At 55.6% G+C, this 18,882-nt stretch overlaps 1 protein-coding gene across 1 annotated transcript in view; it reads left to right on the top strand.

Annotated features, from left to right (window-relative positions):
* Positions 1-3,076: 3,076 nt before the first annotated feature.
* The window catches only part of GRID2IP (Grid2 interacting protein), a 34,193-nt gene continuing 18,387 nt past the window's right edge, over positions 3,077-18,882 (top strand). Inside the window, exons 1-2 of the mRNA XM_032603918.1 lie at positions 3,077-3,493; positions 11,615-11,769. Coding sequence (XP_032459809.1) covers positions 3,080-3,493; positions 11,615-11,769 — 569 coding nt within the window. The 5' untranslated portion in view covers positions 3,077-3,079. The remainder of the gene's footprint in view (positions 3,494-11,614; positions 11,770-18,882) is intronic.

Genomic DNA, 18,882 nt, shown 5'->3' with positions numbered 1-18,882 from the left:
AATTTGGGTTTTCCTGAAGTTTTTCTCGTAGTCAGACTGATTACGGGTTTTGCAGAGAAGTCCACAGAGGCAAAGTGCCATTCCCATCACAGCAAATAAAGGGTCCGTGCCATCAACCTGATTTGTCCCTGCTGGTGGTGACCTTGATCACCTGACTGAGGTCATGTTCATCGGGTTTCTCCACTGCAAAATACTCTCTCCCCACCCTCACATCTGTCCTCTTTGGAAAGAAGTCACTACGCTAAGCCCACACTTAAGGGTGGGGAGTTCCGTTCCACCTCCAGAAGGAGAAATAGCCGTCTAAATTATCTGGAATTCTTCTGTACAGGAGATATGTCTCTTTTCCTCATTTATTTATTCAATTGTTTATATCAGTGTAAACGTGCAGATATTTATTTTATACTTTGGGTTGTAACCCAACACTATGTTATTTACTTTTTTGCTCAAATTGTTCCAGTTTTGGCCACAAGGAACCCTTTCCTTCAGCTCCTGTGTCCCTTTGACAAACCCCATCGTGTGTGTGTGTGTGTGTGTGTGTGTGTGTGTGTGTGTGTGTGTGTTTAGCACTTCCTTACTCTCCAGCACTAGAAGATGCTCCAGGCTCACCTTGTATATTTCCTGCCCCAGCCCTCGAATCAGTCATTTCTCCAGGGAGCCCGGGCTCCTTTTACTGGGCAATGATATTAGAAATCAAGATCTGGCACTGGATGTGCTCATTGCTGCTGGGATGTCCTTGCTTCTAAGCCTTCTCAGCTGACAGAGCAAGCGAACTGATGTGCAGGTACTAACCTATGCCTATGCGCATATCTGTAAAGATTTCTCTGTGTATCTATCTGCTGTATAGTAGTCTAAGCATGAGTTCATACCGCTGTTCCTGACTAATCCAGTGCCTCGCGGGTCATTCCAGCTTTCCCCCTTTGCTCATCTGTAATCTCCCACTCCAACAGGGAGAAACCTGGCTCCCACGATCCACTGACTTAACTGTTCAGTGCCAGTGTGCACGTACAGTGTGGTTTCAGAATTGTCAACCCGCACCCCTGTAGGGAACAACTTTCCCAACTAGAGCACAGTGTTATGCACAGTTCCTTTTGCCTTTCGTTTTACAGACCCTGCTCGTTTCCAAAATTACTTAGGTCAGCATCTTTTCTCCCATCCAAACGTCTTTTTCTGGACTGGGTCTCCCTTTCTCCTGCCAATAAACCTGGCCTGTGGGGCTCCGGAGGTGGTGTCCTCCGTGGGGACTGGATCTCCATGCCCCAGTGAGTCTCATCAGTCCCCTGTGCCGTCACCCCCACTCCCAAACAGCCCAGTTGAATCCTCTTGACCCACCTGTCAAGCTCTGTGACCTCAGGGGTGGACCTGGCCCCAGCCCCAGCTCCAGTCAGACTTCACTCCTGCCTGAGGACCACTGCGCATCCCCCAGGACCCTACAGCAGGGGCCGGCCACTCTGGGCCCTGGCCAAGCTGTCCAACCATCCTGCTGGTCCACCTGGTAACCGGGGCCTTCTCGGGTTACTCAGAGGATCACTTTGCCTTAGAAACTCCAGCTGTCACCTCGGACGCATCAGTAACCAATGCCAAGGCCCTGAGCAGCAGAGGGCCGGCAACAAGCGAGTGTCCCCAGGTGTCCCGCGAGCACTGTGCTCTGTCACTGCAGCCACTGCCGTCACCAGGGAGGAAGGTGAGCAAACCTGGAGGGAGGTGGGGGACCCAATATTCTGGGATGCCTGCCTCTCGTAAGCCCTGTTGGGAGCCTGGAGTCCTGTTTCCAGGGGAAGATGAGGGAGGAGAGTGACCCAGACGGGGAGCTCTGCACGGGTGAGAGAGGGCTTTGGTCAACCTGCAGGGCTGCGGACGCACTGGAGGGCTGGACACAGCTCAAATGCCCAGCAGGGTTCGCTTGCGGGCAGCCTCTTTGGTCGTGCAGGCTCCCCAGGTTGGGTGTAGATGTGTTAGGAGTTGCCTGTTCTGGCCTCTGATAGGCAGCCCTGCCAGAGGTCGCTGGTCAGAATAGGTGTGCGCAGTTTCCAGCCAGCCCCTCTTTGATCGTGGAGGAGCTGACTGCTTCTCTCGTGGTACAAGAACTGAGCTCAGGCCCATCCAAGACACGGGGATGCCCCCACCCCGCCTGGGCCCAGCAGACCCAAGAGTCCAGTGATACCACCGTGTGACAGAGTAACTGTCCCTGAGGCTCCATGGTGGCACCACTGCCTGGCGGAAGAGGACCAGGTCCCTTGGGGTGGGCTCGGGAGTGAGCCTGCTAGCCTCGGGGTATGGCAGCTCCCCCCCCCCCACCAAGTGTGAGGAGTTCTCACACCGTGCACTCTGGTGGCAGGTGACACAGGTTCTCACTGAATGTCACTCAGGGACATTTCCTCCCAGAGTCCATGATGCTCCTGGAAGCCTGGACCTCCTCCCTGCCCCCCAACGGTTCTAAGAAGTGTTCCCCAGGTGTCCTGGGAGAGGCCAGCTCCTGGGAGAGGGAGCCAGTGGGAGGATGACACCCATAGTGTGGGTGGAGGGCTCTCCAAACACCTTCGGAGGGCTGAGGGGTACCGAGCCCAGGGCCTTCAAAATCCAGCCCTCAGACGTTCTTCTAAGCCAGCTTCAAGAAGTTCTCAGAACTATGGACTCTTACCCAGAAAACTAAGCCTCACCTATGACGTGTCAGCCTCGCCTCCCCAAGATGTGTTTGCGTCTCCAGCCCACACAATCATCTGCTTTTGGAGGACAGAGTCACCTCCCCTACCCCGAGCCTGTCCTAAGGCCAGGAGCCCAGAGCCCCCAAATCAGCCATATCACGCTTCCTCAAGGAGGGCAATTCAAAGGGCAAATAACCCCCAAAGTCAGTAGGAATTTGTGAGCTCATACCACTGGGAAGTCCCATTGTCCCATGGAAGTTGGTGAATCGGGCACAACTGGATCAAAGAGTTCAGACAATATCCTAAGAACTCATCCTCCACACGGAGGCAGAGAGGAAGAAGTAGAGACTCGGACTAGCACAGGCCTTGAGTCTTTGAGCGGCACGCAGCCCAGTGTGCTGTCTCTCTCCCTCTCCAGCTGCTCGGACACCACTGCCATGCCAGCCACCAACCAGGGCTGGCCTGAGGACTTCGGCTTCCGGCTGGGCGGCTCGGGTCCCTGCTTCGTCCTGGAGGTGGCCGAAGGGAGCAGCGCACACACCGGGGGTCTGCGGCCTGGGGACCAGATCCTGGAGGTGGAGGGGCTGGCCGTGGGCGGCCTGAGCCGCGAGCGCCTCGTGCGCCTGGCCCGGCGCTGCCCGCGCGTGCCGCCCAGCCTGGGCGTGCTCCCCGGCCCCGACGGCGGCCCCAGCGTGGGATCCGGCTGTGCACCCTTGACCACAGCCTCGCGGCCCCCTCGCTCCGGCCGCGGCCTCTCTCTGGGCCGCGAGCTGCTACGCCTGGCCGGCCGCAAACGCCCCGACGCCGTGCACCGAGAGCGCAGGCGCAAAGCCCAGGAGTTCAGCCGCAAGGTAGGGCGCCCAGGGCAGGACGGGGCGGGGCCCTAGGAGGCGGGGCGGTCTGGGGGGCGGGGCTCTAGGGGCTATTGTTCTGGGGGGCGGGCACTGTGGGCGGGGCACGTCAGGGGCTTGATTTGTGGGAGTTGCTTTTTATTTATTGAGGTAATACGGATGCACAGCTCAGTAAATCTTACCTAGGCATACACCATTGTAACTACCACCCTGATCAACCTGTAGATTAATAGCATAAAGACAGTAATAGAATACAGAGCATAGAATGATTCCTTCACCTTCTCCTTCATGAGAAGGTTCTCATGTGATCCTTTCCCTCTCTGCCCCAACCAGAGGTAGCTACTACGCTGACTTCCATCGTTATAGATGACTTTTGCCTGTTTGTGAACGTCATATAAATGGAATTATATAACATGTACTCTTTGGTGCTGGGCTTCTTATGGTCATGTTATATCTGTGACTTTCATCCCTGTTGTGTGTGGTAGTGGATCATTCTTTCTATTGCCCGTATTAGTAACATACTGCCTTAGTCTACTGCGGCTGCTAAAATGAACTGTCAGAGTGTGAGTGGCTTATAAACAACAGGAATTTATTTCTCACAGTTCTGGAGGCTGGGAAGTGCAAGACCACAGTGCCAGCAGATCGGTGTCTGGTGACGACCCACCTCCTGGGTCACAGACAGTGGCCTTCTTGCTGTGTCCTCACAGAGTGGAAGGGGCGAGGGATCTCCCTTGGGTCTCTTTTATAAGAACACTAATCCCTTAATGAGGGCTCTACCCTCATTACCTGAACATCTCCCAAAGGCCCCATCTTTGGGGGTTAAAATTTCAATATATAAATTGGGGAGGGGGACACAAACACTCAGACCATAGTACATAGTGTTATTTTTAAAAGAGCCACACCTGGGCTTCCCTGGTGGCACAGTGGTTGAGAGTCCGCCTGCCAGGGCTTCCCTGGTGGCGCAGTGGTTGAGAGTCCGCCTGCCGATTCAGGGGACGCGGGTTCGTGCCCCGGTCCGGGAGGATCCCACGTGCCGCGGAGCGGCTGGGCCCGTGAGCCATGGCCGCTGAGCCTGCGCGTCCGGAGCCTGTCCTCCGCAACGGGAGAGGCCACAACAGTGAGAGGCCCGCGTAACGCATAAAAAAAAAAAAAAAAAAAAAAAAAAATCCGCCTGCCAATGCAGGAGACACGGGTTCCAACCCTGGTCCGGGAAGATCCCACAGGCCGCGGAGCAACTAAGCCCGTGAGCCACAACTACTGAGCCGCTGTGCCACAACTACTGAAGCCCGTGTGCCTAGAGCCCGTGCTCTGCAACAAGAGAAGCCACCACACGAGAAGCCTGCGCACCGCAACGAAGAGGAGCCCCCACTCACCGCAACTAGAGAAAAGCCCGTGCGCAGCAACGAAGACCTAATGCAGCCAAACATAAATAAATAAATAAAAGAACCACACCTATTTCAAGCCCCCACAAAACCGGGATCTGGCCCTGCACAGCAGTCTGGATGGCAGGCTGGCCACAGGAGGCCCAGGTTTGGGTCCCCCAAACCTCCAAAGGCATCGCCTGTCAGCCTTTGGCACAAACAGGCTCTGAGTGTTCTCAGGTGGAAAGTTAGGACTTCCCTGAGGACTGAGAGTTAGGAGCCTGAAATGGCCAAGGCCTCTAGACGAAAGAGGAGCCCAAGGCCTGAGTCACCTTCAGGAAGTGAGGGGTAGCCACCAGGAGAGGTGGGGACCTGGGGCTGGGAAGGAAAGGCTGAGGATGGTGTTGGCCTCAGGCCAGAATCCCAAGAAATCCCTGATTTGCGGAAACATATCCCTTTACTGGACCAATCCAGGCAAGCCCGAGAAACCTGGGATGTGACACATATATGAGGAAGAGCCTGCCCAGTACGATCACGTCTAGCAGGAAGGTCTCAGTGCAGCAACTACCTCAGGCCATCCGCCCTCCTACGCTCCAGGGCCTTCAGATGTGGTCCAAAGGCCCTCATTTGACTGAAACTCCAACTGAACAACAAGTGAGCCAGGAAAGAGTCTGGAGCCTAGACACTCCCCTCACCCTGCCTGGGGTTCAGGCCCCATGTGGATGCCAAGCCCAATGTCCTGGAAACTTCGTATCTGCTTGGTACTTGGGACAGTTGTGTTCAGATACCATTCCTTGTCCTCCATGGAAGTGGATTTGCTCAGTCCTACCCTTGGCAGGGTTTGGCCATGGGGTTTGGGGGCGAAGGGGCCAGGAAGCCATGCTGGAGTTTGGCCATTGCCCAAATGGCTCCCAGCTCACTGCCCAGGTATCAGATCCCCACCCACCTGGCCTCTTCCAGCACCTAAGCTTGGCCCAGTCCTCCTTCTAAACTGACCCCCCTCAGGAGCCTCACCTCTACCATGTGCCCCAGCATAAACCATTGTCTGGGCAGGACCTCAGCCGAGCCTTTCAGCCCCATTCCCCCAAGCAGGCCAGACCCTAGCCAGGTCCAGGCAGTCACTCACACATACACACAGGACTCAGCTCTGGCCTTCCTAGGTCACCAGAGTCCAGCTCCTCAAAAGATGTGACTTTTTCCTATCTCCATAATAAGCTCGCCCGAAACAACAAACATCAAAGATATGGATGCCTTTGCACCCACCACAGTTTATTTTTACCCCCACTTTTAGTCCTCTAAGTGTCCAGAGGGCTGACCTCTACATGAGGTCCCAGCATTCCAGACTCCTCCATCTCAACATGACGCTCAAAGATTCCCATAGAAGAGGAAGAGAGCATAAAAGATTGTGCCTCACAAAATTAAAATTCTAAGCAATACTAACAAGGAATATGATAGGGTGATAAGTGGAGGCGAGCTGTGTTCCATAGTAAAGTGTCATAAATTTCTTTTCTTATCTAGGAAGGGGCCAGAGATTAATGTCAGACTTCGGGTCATTTTCTTTTTTTTGGTTGTTTAGTTAAATACATGTGTTAATAATTTAATGGTAACTACTTAAAAAATTAAGAAAATATTCATTAAAAAAGAAAAGAAGATTGGGCCTCAACTCTTAAGGGAGGAATCCACCCACTGCACCTCCCGTCAATGCTCATTGGCTAGAACCAGTCACACTGCTGCTTCCAAAAGATGCTGGGAAGTATAGTCCTCTGTGTGTTCCAGGAAGGAGGGGAGACCTAGAGATATTGGTGAGCGCTAGCACCTGAATCCATTCCAGCTGTTGTAAAAAACTACCACAGATTGGGTGACTCATAAACAGGAATCTATCTCTCACAGCTCTGGAGTCTGGAAGTTTGAGAACAGGGTGCCAGCATGGTTGAGCGAGGGCCCTCTTTGGATTGCAGACTTCTGGTTTTGTCCTCACATGGTGAAAGGGGCGAGGGAGCTCTTTGGGGCTCTTTTATAAGGGCACTAATTCCATTCATGAGACCTCCACCCTCATGACCTAATCACATCCCAAAGGCCCCACCTCCTAATACCATCGCCTGGGGCATTAGGTTTTCACCGTACAAATTTTGGGGGGACACAAACATTCAGACCATGGCAACTAGTAAAGTCTGCTGTAATGCCAGATGACCTGCTGTAGAACCAAAGGTCTGTCCCAGACTCCATGCAATCCCTGGAGAGTCGGAAGGGGGCCCATCAGAGGCCCCAGAAGGGCAGGGTGGACATGCACACTTGGCCAGGAAGCAGGGCCAGGGGTCATGACCGAGGGAGGAATCTGACCAGCTGCCCAGGTCAGCTGTGGTGCATTTTCTGGCAAGAGGGAATGGAGAGTGGTAGATTCTGGTTAGAGCTCCCCAAGCAGCTCCACAAATCCCAAAAAAGGGAAGATCAACAGTGTCTGTGGAGCGCCTCCCCCCACCATCCGCCATTGGTTTTGAACAATCAGCTCCCAGATTCTCGCCAGCACTCTTCCTGCCCCAGATTGTCCTCCTTGAAGAGTCTGATATTTAATAGAAAATCCATTAGTGTCCCGTGATGGCGCATCATGCTTAGATGTAGGTTGAGAGCATCTCGGTAATAGCTGACACCAAAACCGCACTGTGGCAGGGGCCCCAGGAGGGAGGAACTATTTTTTCCTCTTTCTTACATAAAACATCTTTCCCCCTAGCCATGTTCTCCTTTGAATCGAGGCTGCAGCTGACTTTGATTTCAAAGCCACTAACCTTCCTCGGTCTGGCGGGTTCTCGAGGAGGGGTGCCTGGTACTGCAGCCTGCCCCACGCACTGACAGGGAAAGAAAGGTCGGCGGGGGAGCTGCAGGAAATGCGCCTCGAGAATGGCTGGCCACTTGCCAGCTCTTTGGTTCAGTTCTGTAAACGCTCACTGAATGCACCAAGCCCTGTGCTCGGGTCTGGATAGGAGTAAGATGTCAGGTCTATGTCTCGGGCCATCACACCTGGTGAGGGAGACCTGGTGTGCAGGTGCCGGGACTCAGGCATGCACAGAATGTGGCCTCTGGCTGGATGCCCTGGAAGCCACCTGCTAATACCTGCTCATCCTCTATGGTGTCACCACCTCTGGAAAGCCTTCCTTAATCCCCTTGTGCTACCACGTAGAAAGCAGCTGGATGTACAGTTCTGAAGTTCAGGAGAAAGCTCTGGGCTGAAGATCAAGATCTAGGCGTCACCATCTGGGGTCCTTGTCCAGAGCGGTGTCAGGGAACACTTGTGGCAAGTCAAGGGGTGGACTGTGGCAGGTAAGGACAGTCATATGGAAAGAGCAAGTATAGACAGTTCTGAGCAGGAAAAAGAAGAGGATGGTGGGGGTGTGGGATCAGGGAGGACTTTATTTACTGGGAGAGATGTGAACATTTGTATGAGCTGAAGGGAAGGAGGCTGTGGAGACACTGAAATCCGTGCATTTTGCCGCTGTTGATCGTAGCCCTCTGATGAGCGAGGGTTGGGGAAACGGCTGTGAACAGGACTGGAGGGGAGCCTGCTCTCATAGCTGCTGACATGCCTGTGCGGAAAGAAATGATGAGCACGTGGACAAATCAATAAACAGTTATTTCAGATGATGATCAATTAAGGGAGGAAATAAACAGGGAGATGAGAGAGTGATGGGGGCCCCTTGAACGGAGTGGTCAGGAAAGGCTCCCTAAGGAGGGGACTTTCAAGCTGACAGCTGAGTGACAAGTAGGTGGCAGGAAGAGAGGGTGGGGACTCTGGTGTGTGTGTGTGTGTGTGTGTGTGTGTGTACAGTGTAATGTCTGTGGCCTTGTGGGTTGGCCTTGCCCAGCAGAATGGAGGGTGGAGGGGAGGGATGCTGGGTCTGTTGAGAAGTTTGGAGGTGGATGGAAGGGGGTACCGAACAGCCCCACTTCTGGCCGAAATTGCACCTGCACCGTCCTGAGAGAGATGCATGGCAAACTCCCAGACTCACCAAGTGGCCCAGCCTCCCACCCCTGCTTCAGGGTTAGCTCAGGACGTCAGTACCCAGAGGCACCCCCAGACCCCGGACTAACAAGGCAGGGATCTCCTGGAGTATGGACAGACAATGGTTAACTGCTGCATTTTTTAAAGTATTAGTGGGAATTCCCTGACAGTCCAGTGGTTAGGACGCTGAGCTTCCACTGCAGGGGGTGCAGGTTCGATCCCTAGTCGGGGAACTAAGATCCCACATGCGGTGAGGCAAAAAAAAAAAAGTATTGGTGCCAGGCACAAAAGCCCACATAGTATATGATTCCAGTCATAAGAAATATTCACTGTGAGCATCCATAGAACAGAAAAATAGATTAGTGGCTGCCCAGGCCTGGGGAAGTAGGGAATGGGGAGTGACCGCTTAATGGGTACAGCGTTTCCATTTGGGGTGATGAGAATGTCCTGGAACTAGAAGGTGGTGATGGTTACACCACACTGTGAATGTACTTAATGCCACTGAATTGTACATATGAAAATGGTTACTGTGGTAAATTTTATGTTATGTGCATTTTTACCACAGTAAAAAAAAAAAGGGAAAAAAAGAAGCAATGACAACATGTATGCCTTTTCCTGACTGTATAAGTCATATAAGCTCACTGTTTAAAAAATGGAAACCATTGACATAAAAATAATCAAAATCACTATAAACCTTAGTGCATATTCCCTGTGCAGACATATGCGTAATTATCTATGATAAAAATGTAATACCGTGTGTTCCATTTGATAACCTGTTTTTTTCACTTACCTGTTTATCACAAACATTTTCTATGTATTTTATAACAGCTTTAGTGAGATGTATTCATATACCATACAATTTATTCATTTAAAGTGTACACTTCAATGGTTTTTAGTATATTCACAGAGCTGTGCAACTATCACCACAATTTTAGAACTTTTTAATCACCCCAGAAAGAAGCCCTGCACCCATTAGCCATCACTCCCCATTTCATGGTTTTTAAATAAAGACCTACAGCATCATTCTCTCTGGCCAAATGGTACCACATTGCATCAAACCTTAAACACTGTCAATTGCAAGATGCACTTGTTTTATTTACCACGAAGAAAGAAAAATCCCTGCCAACTGACCCGTGACACGTGCTTCCTTATCTTCTTGTCACTTAATTTGTAGTTAGTGGAAGAGGGCTTTTAGACTTATTTGGACATATTTAGTACTCGCAATGTATATGACTCAATGGAAGTAACAATATGAAAGCTATGACCAAATTCACACATGCACAGGAATGACAACCAGCCATAGGACACAACCTGATTTCAGAGATGTTAAAATTTTTTTTTTAAAAAGTGCTCACCCTAGGGCTTCCCTGGTGGCACAGTGGTTGAGAGTCCGCCTGCCGATGCAGGGGACACGGGTTCGTGCCCCGGTCCGGGAGGATCCCACATGCCGCGGAGCGGCTGGGCCCGTGAGCCATGGCCGCTGGGCTTGTGCGTCCGGAGCCTGTGCTCCACAGCGGGAGAGGCCACAACAGTGAGAGGCCCGCGCACAGCAAAAAAAAAAAAAAAAGTGCTCACCCTAGAATCAACGATATCCAATATTGCAGAGTATGGAGTGAACTTGGCTGTGAAACAACAGAAGTTGACCCCGCTAACTGAGGCAGAAAAGGAATTTGTGGGAGGAAGAGTTCACAGAATCAGTGCTGGAGACCTAGGCTTAGGACCAAGAAGGGATGGGCCACCTGGAGCACAGCTGTCCTAAACACCCTTCAGGATGAGTCTGCTCAGGGCGCGCTACAGGGCTCTGCCACTGCCCTGAACAAGCTCCGTGTCCCCACATCTCTGCATCATTCCTTCAAGAGCAAAAGCCCTGGGCAAGAGCCTCCAATTGCCCGAGGCTGCAACATAAGGCCCAGGACCTTGCCTCTCACCTGGTTGGGGATTTCCTCCCATCTTGGCTGCATAGCCAAGGAAATATCCCCCAAATGGATGTGCTACAATTATTTAGCCTGTAATGTCAGATATTTATACTGCTTCCAATGTCTCAGTATCATAAACAATGCAGAGGTGAACCTCTTCACTCATGTATCGTCGTGCACTTGTCAGGACACGTCAAGGATACATCCGTCGATGCACGATCATTGGGTAAAATGACAGGCGCATTTTTAGGCTTTGGACACTCTTGCTGCCCATGTCCGGTAGGCTCCTCTGAGTAGATGAGCTCTGTCTGGCCTCAGCTGGTTTACACAATAAGGTGAAGAAAACAAAAGTCCAGAGGGAGCATTGAGGAAACCAGAATTTGGGGTGACGCGTGCACCCCAGGGCCTTTTTGTGGAGCCAGAACGTTCTCTGTGGGATCTCTCGGCGGAAGAGTACGGTGGAAGGGGATATGGTGTTATGATGATAGTAACTAGCAATTACAGAGTGCTTGGCACGTGTTTTAAGCCCTTGCATGGATTCCTTTAATCCTTACGATATTCAGTAGAAGGGCTGTCTCTGGGTTTGAATCCTGACTCCATGGCCTTGAGTAAGTCACCCCACCCCTAGCAGCCTCAGTTTCCTTAGATACAGAACAAGGATACTGGCCCCGCCCACCTCGTTGGGCTACTGTGAGCTCTGAAATGGCATGGTCTGGGTAAGGAGCTCTCACGGGGGCCCAGAGGGGACTGCCATGTCAGCTGTCCTGGGGGAGAAAGGGAGGGAGGTGACTGATTCCCCTGGTGTTCTGCCCTGGGACCCTTGTGGCCACTCATCAGACCCTTCCCGCAGGTGGATGAAATCTTGGGGGACCAGCCGATGACCAAGGAGCGGATGTTCGCTGCTCTAAAGCAGTTCGCGGCTGAGCAGCGGGTGGATGAGCTGGTGTGGGCGCTCACCCTGGTGCTGCCCCTCGAGGCCCGTGGGCCCCTCCTGGAGAACCTCAGGTACCTCAATTGGGGGACAGGATGGGCAAGCAGGGGTGTCCACTCTCCCACCACCACCCGGGCTCTGCTGCTGCTGTTGCTGCGTGGCCCGCCCCTGAGCTGGACCCCAACACCCCGTCAGCTCCAGGATATGGGTGGGCCAGTGACCCCGAAGGCTGCTGGGAAGGGCAGCTGTTGGCCTTTGCTGGCCACCAGGGCATCACTTTGAGTGAGAAGGAAAGGGCTGCTAACTGCTGGGCTGGGACGGGCTGCAGAGAAGACCCACCTCCTGAGCTCAAGTCACAGTCTGCCCTGCTCTGTCCCAAACCCAGATCACAGAAATCTCCAATGCGACACCAAAACAATCCTAGTTCTTCACTGAGAGGGAGTAATGGCGCAGTGTCAAGGCAAGGAAGCCTGGAGCTGTGCTGTGTCCATCCCGGGCACCGCCCCCCTCCCCATCCTATAAACAGTGTTGTTCTCTCTGCCCTTGATGATGACAGCTGCGTGCCAAGAACCTCGCCAGGTCCCTAGACAAACACTCTCTCACTGAATCCCACCAGCACTATTATTGTCCCCATTCCACAGAGGTAGACTGAGGCTCAGAGAGGTTAAGGGACTGGCCCAAGTCACACAGCAAATGAATAGCAGTCACAAGAACATGAACCAGTTAGCTGTGCACTTTCTGCTCAGCTTTGGACCTTCTAAATTCCTCCTTCAGGAAAAAAAAAAATCTCCCAGTAGGTCCACACCTGGGAATCTCCTGAAACCGGCCCCCCACCTCCACCCCCATCCTGCCCTGCACCGCACAGCTTTGATTAGGCCCCCGTGGGCCTGAATGATGTGTTCCCTGCACGGGTCCTGCGGGGCTGGCTCTCCACCCCCTGCCTCCAGGGCCTGTGACGCTCCCCCATCCCCGCCCCTCCCCCTTCCTGGGCTCAGCCCGCCCCCTCCCCTCGCTGCCATTCACCCCGCAGCCTGCCCCTCCCTCTGGGCCTGGCCAATGTCAGGGACCGGGCTGGCCACCCCCACTCCCCAAGCCCGGGCGCAGCGTCTCCGCTCTGCAGCAGAGTACAGAAGGCCACCAAAAGAGGCCACCATGAGCGCCTGGGGTGAGTTAGGGGCCTGCCCCTTGCTGGGAAAATCCGGAGAGAAAAAAAGTGATTTCTAGAGCCAAATTTGCAGAGCAGATGATGCGCTGGCGCTGAGGGCTCCCTGGGGAGGTGATGGATGGGCAGCCCCCCACCCCGCCCCTCCGCACCAGTGCTGGGCCAGGGGCCGGGCGGCCAGGCTGTCCCTGGGAAGTTGGCATGCAGGTCTTAAGGCTGTTAGCCGCCAGACTCAGCTGGAGGCCCCCTCGGTCCCTCATCTCCCTCCGGCGCTGCCCAGGCTTCCGTCCCTGCCGCCTCTGCCGGGTCAGCCGGTCTGCCTCCCGGGACAGCCCCTACGCCCGCCTTTCCCGTCCGCGGCTCGTCCCCCGAGCGGCCGGCAGAGGGTCAGGAAGAGTCGGGGTGGAGAGGCACCCCCTTGGGCATGCTCGATTTAGAGCCTGGGAACCGGGAACCCTGGACACCTGGGATGCCCAGTCCCCGCAGCGTCCCCGTCCCCGGGGCGCTGCTGGGGAGGATGAAACAGCAGCCTCTTGTCCAAGCGTCAAGGGCGACAGGAAAATTGGGGAGGCTGCTGGAGGGGGGGGCGGTGCCCAGCTGGGCTCTGCAGGGAGAGGGGTGCCCTGGCAGCCTGGCTTCAGCCACCCATCCCGCTACCTCCCCACCCCCCCTCCACCACCCCTCTGGTGTACTGGTGTACTCTGGTGCCCATGTACTGGGTTCCAGGGATGAAGCGATGATCCCCACGCAGCACCTTCCCGAGAGAGCTCAGAGAAGGCATGGAGGAATCACAGACAGTTTTCTGTGATTCTGAGAGCTGAGCATCAGCCGAGGGGCAGCTGAGAATGGACTCAGCACAGGGCAGTCAGGGCAGGCTGCCTGGAGCAGGCAGCAAGTTCCGGTGCTGGAGCCTAGACAGTGACCGGTGGGGTGTGGCATGCACCCTGTGGAGGTGGGAAGATAGTTCATCAGGGCCAGGCATCTAGCCACAGAGGTGGAGCCCGGACAGCCAAGGCGAGGGTGGTGCCACACACAACCCAACCCTGGGTACCCCACTGTGCCTAGCTGTGACCCACCCTGCCTCGGTAGAGGGCCATGAAGGGCTCTGGCCTTGGGACCCCCCGACTGAGGAGAGACAAGGCTTGAATGAGAGGTGCAGCAGCAAAGGGTAGGTAAAGATACACGTGTGAGCGTGTGTTGTGCTCATGTGTGTGCACCCTCGACAGAGGCTGGAACCCACCCAAACCACCGTGTGGCCTCTGAGGGGTGGTCCCAGTGGCCCAACTGGAAGACTTGGGGAGAAAGGAGAAGGAGCAGTGAGACCACGAAGTTGGGCCATCCAGTGCAGTAGCCACTAGCCACATGTCACTCTTTAACATTGAATTTAATGGCTATCAAATAGGACTTAATATTCAGCGTGGCCTCATCGTCTTAGCATGGCTGTGAGGGTGAGATTTGGGTCAGTGGCGATGTTGTGAGTAAAGGGTCTTATCTTTCTTTACGACAGCCGTTACCCCTGTGGCTCAGAGCCTAATTTGGGTCTATCCCCAAAGGGATTCCAGTCTGATGAAGTGATAAAATGACTTTCTAATTAGGGCAGGCCAGGTAGTTTGGAAAGCGTGACGTGGATAGGAGGGAACAGGAAAGCAAAGTCAGCTTTGTGCTCTGCTAGTACGCCTCCACCACACAGCTGAGGTGGTGGAGGAAGCTGTGCTTTGAATCCCAGCAGACCTAGCGAACCCCCAGTCCACTCACTGGCTGTGTGACCTTGAGCAGTTTCACTAACCTCTACACTTTATCCATAAAAATGGGGTTGGTCATTTCTACGTGTTCCCGTGGGGTTCTTGGTAGGAAAGCATGTAAGTGGACTCTGCCAATGGCAAAGCAGAGAGAGATTAGTTGAGAACCTGGGGGATAGGGTGTGAGCACCTCCTTCACCCTCCTCTGCTTTAATGATAAGCGCCACCATCATACAAAGCTCCTTGGAAAATTCTATGACACTGTGTAGGGGGAAGTGCCAGGCATCTCGTATGTGCTCCGTTAAATTGGTTTTCTCTAGGGAAGGTCTCTTTCTCCCTAGAGAGGTTCCTTGACCATGGCACTATCGACGTTTGGGGCCCCGTGTTTCTCTGTTGCTGGGGGCTGTCCCGCATGTTGTAGTTGGCAGCATCCCTGGCCTCTGCTCACTAGATGCCAGTAGCACGCCCTCCTCCCACTTGTCATTTTGTGACAACCAAAACTGTCTCCAGACAATGCCAAATGTCCTCTGTGGGGCAAAATCGCCCCCAGTTGAGAAACACTGCCCTGGTGTGACCTGCCTTTGGTAGCACCCTCTTGCTGGGGCAGACACTTCAGCAGGACCAGCCTGGCCCACCCTATACTGCCATGGGTCATCTGGCCAGATGCACCAGCTGCCGGCCCCTTTGGTGCCTTCACTGTGCTGGGGGGGGGGGGGGGGGGGGGGTACCTGGCCCCAAGGCAGCGAGTGCACTGCTGGCTGTGTCTGGATTCCAGCAGGAGCATCGGCTCCATGGTCGTGTCTCCAGTGCCCACGGCAACGTGGACGGTCTTCACAGCCTCAGGGCCATCACAGCTGGTACCAAACAACCAGAAATGGCTCGATCATGATGGGACGGCTGTGGCCCTGTGGATGACAGGGAGCTGTGCTCACCGTGAGGACTTTCAGACACTTCTCCCCCTGGCAGGGCTGAGGTCAGGCACGGGGAGGACACCGAATGAGCACCGGCTCAGGCTTCCTGCTGCTGCAGGGGAGACATAAAGCCATGAGAGGTCACCCCAGAGTGGTGGCCTCCCTGGGGCCAGGCATGCAGGGCTGAAGTGTGTTGGGCAGCATGGCCTGGATAGAGGACAGAGACTGACCGTCAGGTCTGCAGGGGCCTCCCTGTGACGGGCTGCGGGAAACACGCAGGCAGGATCATGGAGGATGTTCCCCGCAAAGACGGAGGCGGAGGCAAAGTCCCCAGGGTTTCCTGCCTCTGCGGTTCCAGCCTGTCTGGGTGGTGGCCGCCTCCTTGTGCCAACCCCCCTGCCCCCAGCGCCCTGCCACTTTGAGGCTGTCCCTGAGAGACCCCTCCCAGGATGCCCTGGGCTGGCTCCCCGGCATCTATCCTTTGGTCCTCAGAACTCAGATTCTCACCCTTTCCAGCCTGAAGTTAGGACTCGGTTCAGCAAGAAATGACAATGCAGTGGGGGCCCTGGGGCCTGCTCCTGCTTTGTGGCAGGCCCAGAGCTGGAGGAGGGGTCCAGGCCCCCTTTCCCCTTATCTCCGTCTCTTCCCCTTAGCTGCTCCTCCCCTCCCCTCTCCCAGTAGGACACGCCCATCCCGGGGAGGCCCTCTGTTCCCCCCACTGCCCTCACCTGGGACTTGCCCCAACCTGGCCACCCCCTCCTCATTTCCACTCACTCACCAGGTCTCATTAACTTGACTTCCTGTGTTTTAGAATCTGGCCACTTGTCCCATCCCAACATCCTTTGCTGTGCCCCTCCCAGCATCACCCCTCCCCTGGTGTACCAAAACCTTCGGGGTCCCTCCACCTCCCCTTAAATCCTTATACCCTCCCGCGGCTCCTCACTGTTCGGGAGTGCAGCTTGAGCGGCTGACAACGGCATTCAAGGCCTCCTTCTCTAGCCCCTTCTCCTCTGGAGCTTCCCCCTGGGTGGGAAGGGAGGGTCTCTCTGGACGACACCTGCTGAGTCCTCGAGTCCCAGCGCAAAGGCCACCTCCTCCAGAAAGCCTTCCCAGGCTCTGCACAAGGCAGTCGGAGCTTCCTCTGAACGGTCGGGTTCGGCCTCGCTGCATTCGGGTGTTGGGGACTCTCCGGAGCGCCGCGGCCCGAGGGGTCGGAGGCGAGGCGCCTGGGGAGGTGCTCGTGGAGGGGGGCCAGAGGAGGCTGCGTGACGTCCTAGACCAGCCCCAGCTCGCGGGGAGCTGACAGAAGGGTCCCCCGGAGGGGCGGGGCCGGGAGGGGCGGGGCCACGCGAGAGGGGGCGGGCGCGGGGCCTCGGGCCCAGCCGGCTCGGGAGGGGCCGAGCGCGCTCGCCCAGCAGAGGCGCGCGGAGTCTCGGCGCCCTCGCTCTGCTCGCGGGCTCCGCCACCCCCTGTCCATCGGCACCTGCCGCGCCGCCGTCGCCGGCTTCAGATGGGGAAGGACCAGGGCTTCTCTCGGCACTTTCGGTAGTTTCCCCACTGCGCCCAGAGGCCCCGGGAACCGCGCACCCTGGTGCGACGCACCCGCCTCCCGCTGACCTGAAAAGGGGTGGGGCTGGGGCACCGAGGGGCTTCGCTGTCCTGGGTGGGCACCCACCGAGCCTGGCTGGGAGCGGGGGCTTGGGAGGGCAGGCATAAACCGGAAGGTTATTAAAGGGGCGAGTTTCCCGCGCTAGGCACCCGGAACCCGTCCGAAGCCCTAGGGGTCAGGATCCGGGTCGGGGATCAAGGGCTGGGATTGAAAAGCCCTTTTTCCTTCCTACGACTGGACTGATTGAGGGAACTGGGCAGAGAACAAGGCGGGGAATGTGGTGGAGAGAGAGGACCCTATGGGAGCCCCGGGTAGGAATCTGGAGTTGGCTTTAGACCTGATCCCCCAGAGAGAAGAGAACTGACTCTGAGTGCAAGGTCATTGTGTGGCACCCAGAAGAGCCCTGTGGCCACAGAGAAGCTTCTTGGCATAGCAGGGACCTGGGAGTCCTGAGGCAGCCATAGCCAGGCTGTCAGGTCAAAGGGGCATCAAATCTATCAGCCACAGTGGTCCATGAGACCCCACCCACTGCATCTGGATCTGCTGGGCCAGTCAATTCAGAGCAGACCCAGGGCTGGGGTGCCTGGGCCAGACCGAGCCGCATGGAGGGCCCACACCAGCCAGAAAGGGCGTCTGGCACACCAGGCAGCCTTGGCTTCCTTCTCAGCCCCAAGAACACCAAGGAGGGAACGGGCCACCCAACTTTCTCCTACCTATGCAGTTGGTGACTCACCTGGCTTCCACTGCAGGGGCAGGGTGGCGGCTGCCACCCTCTATTGCTGCTAGAGGGTGGCAGGTTGGACCTAGGGGCTGGGGGTGTTGGGCTGATACCTTCTGGAGCCTGGTGCCGGAGCCAAAGTGTAAGGTAGACAGTTTCCGGCTTGTCATCTCTGCTTTGCCTGAGCATGAGGCATGTGGGGAAGGTGCAGGCCAGGCGGAAGGAGAAGTCAGGCTCTGGAGACCTTGACTGACCATGTGGGGAATGCGACCGAGGCTCTAGATTTTCGGGAACCACTGGGGGTGGGCAAGGATGAGTGTATCAGGCGATGACTCTCCTGGCAGAGTTGAGCAGGCCATCATTCTAACCTCCTGGTTGCCTGGAACATGCAGATCTGAAGCAGAGCTCACTGGGGGGTGGGGGGCAGGCCCTGATGCACCCTCCTCCCCGAGGATCCACATCCCTTCCCTCCCACCAGGTAGCTTAGTCTGTCCACTGACCTTATTAAACTACCCACAGAGATCGGGGGAACTTAGCGGGGGCCACCGTGCGACATCAGAGGCGTTGTATTTCAGCTGTGGCTGCAAGGCCTCTGCTCCCTCCCCTCCTCCCATGACCTTGGCAGTGGCTCCTGGTCGAAAGAACAGGAAAGGGAGCCTTGGGATGCAGCCAGGGAGGCCTCGATAGCAACCAGACCTTCAGGGGCCCTCGACAGAGCCCTGCCACAGTGCGGAGGTCCAGAGGCTGGGCTTCCATCTCAGCTGTGCCAAGGGCAGCCGAGTAACCCTGGAAAGTTAGGGATCCTCTCTGAGCCTCAGAATCCTCTTCCATGGGCCAGGGAGTCCACCAGGATGTTAACTGCCATTACTCAGAAGTATGGGTGGGCCACTGGTAGACCCCCGTTTACTGAGTCTCTGAGCCCCAACCACGTGCCGAGCCCTGGCTGGTCACTGTCGGTCACACCCAGGCTTCAGACCCAGCCCTCTGAGAGCTTCCAGCCTTGCCGAGGAGACCTATGAGCACCAAGGAAACATTCCAGGGTGTGGAC

This window comes from Phocoena sinus, chromosome 15, assembly GCF_008692025.1.
Source record: "Phocoena sinus isolate mPhoSin1 chromosome 15, mPhoSin1.pri, whole genome shotgun sequence".
NCBI lineage: Eukaryota > Metazoa > Chordata > Mammalia > Artiodactyla > Phocoenidae > Phocoena > Phocoena sinus.
This window is presented reverse-complemented; position numbering and strand designations above follow the sequence as displayed.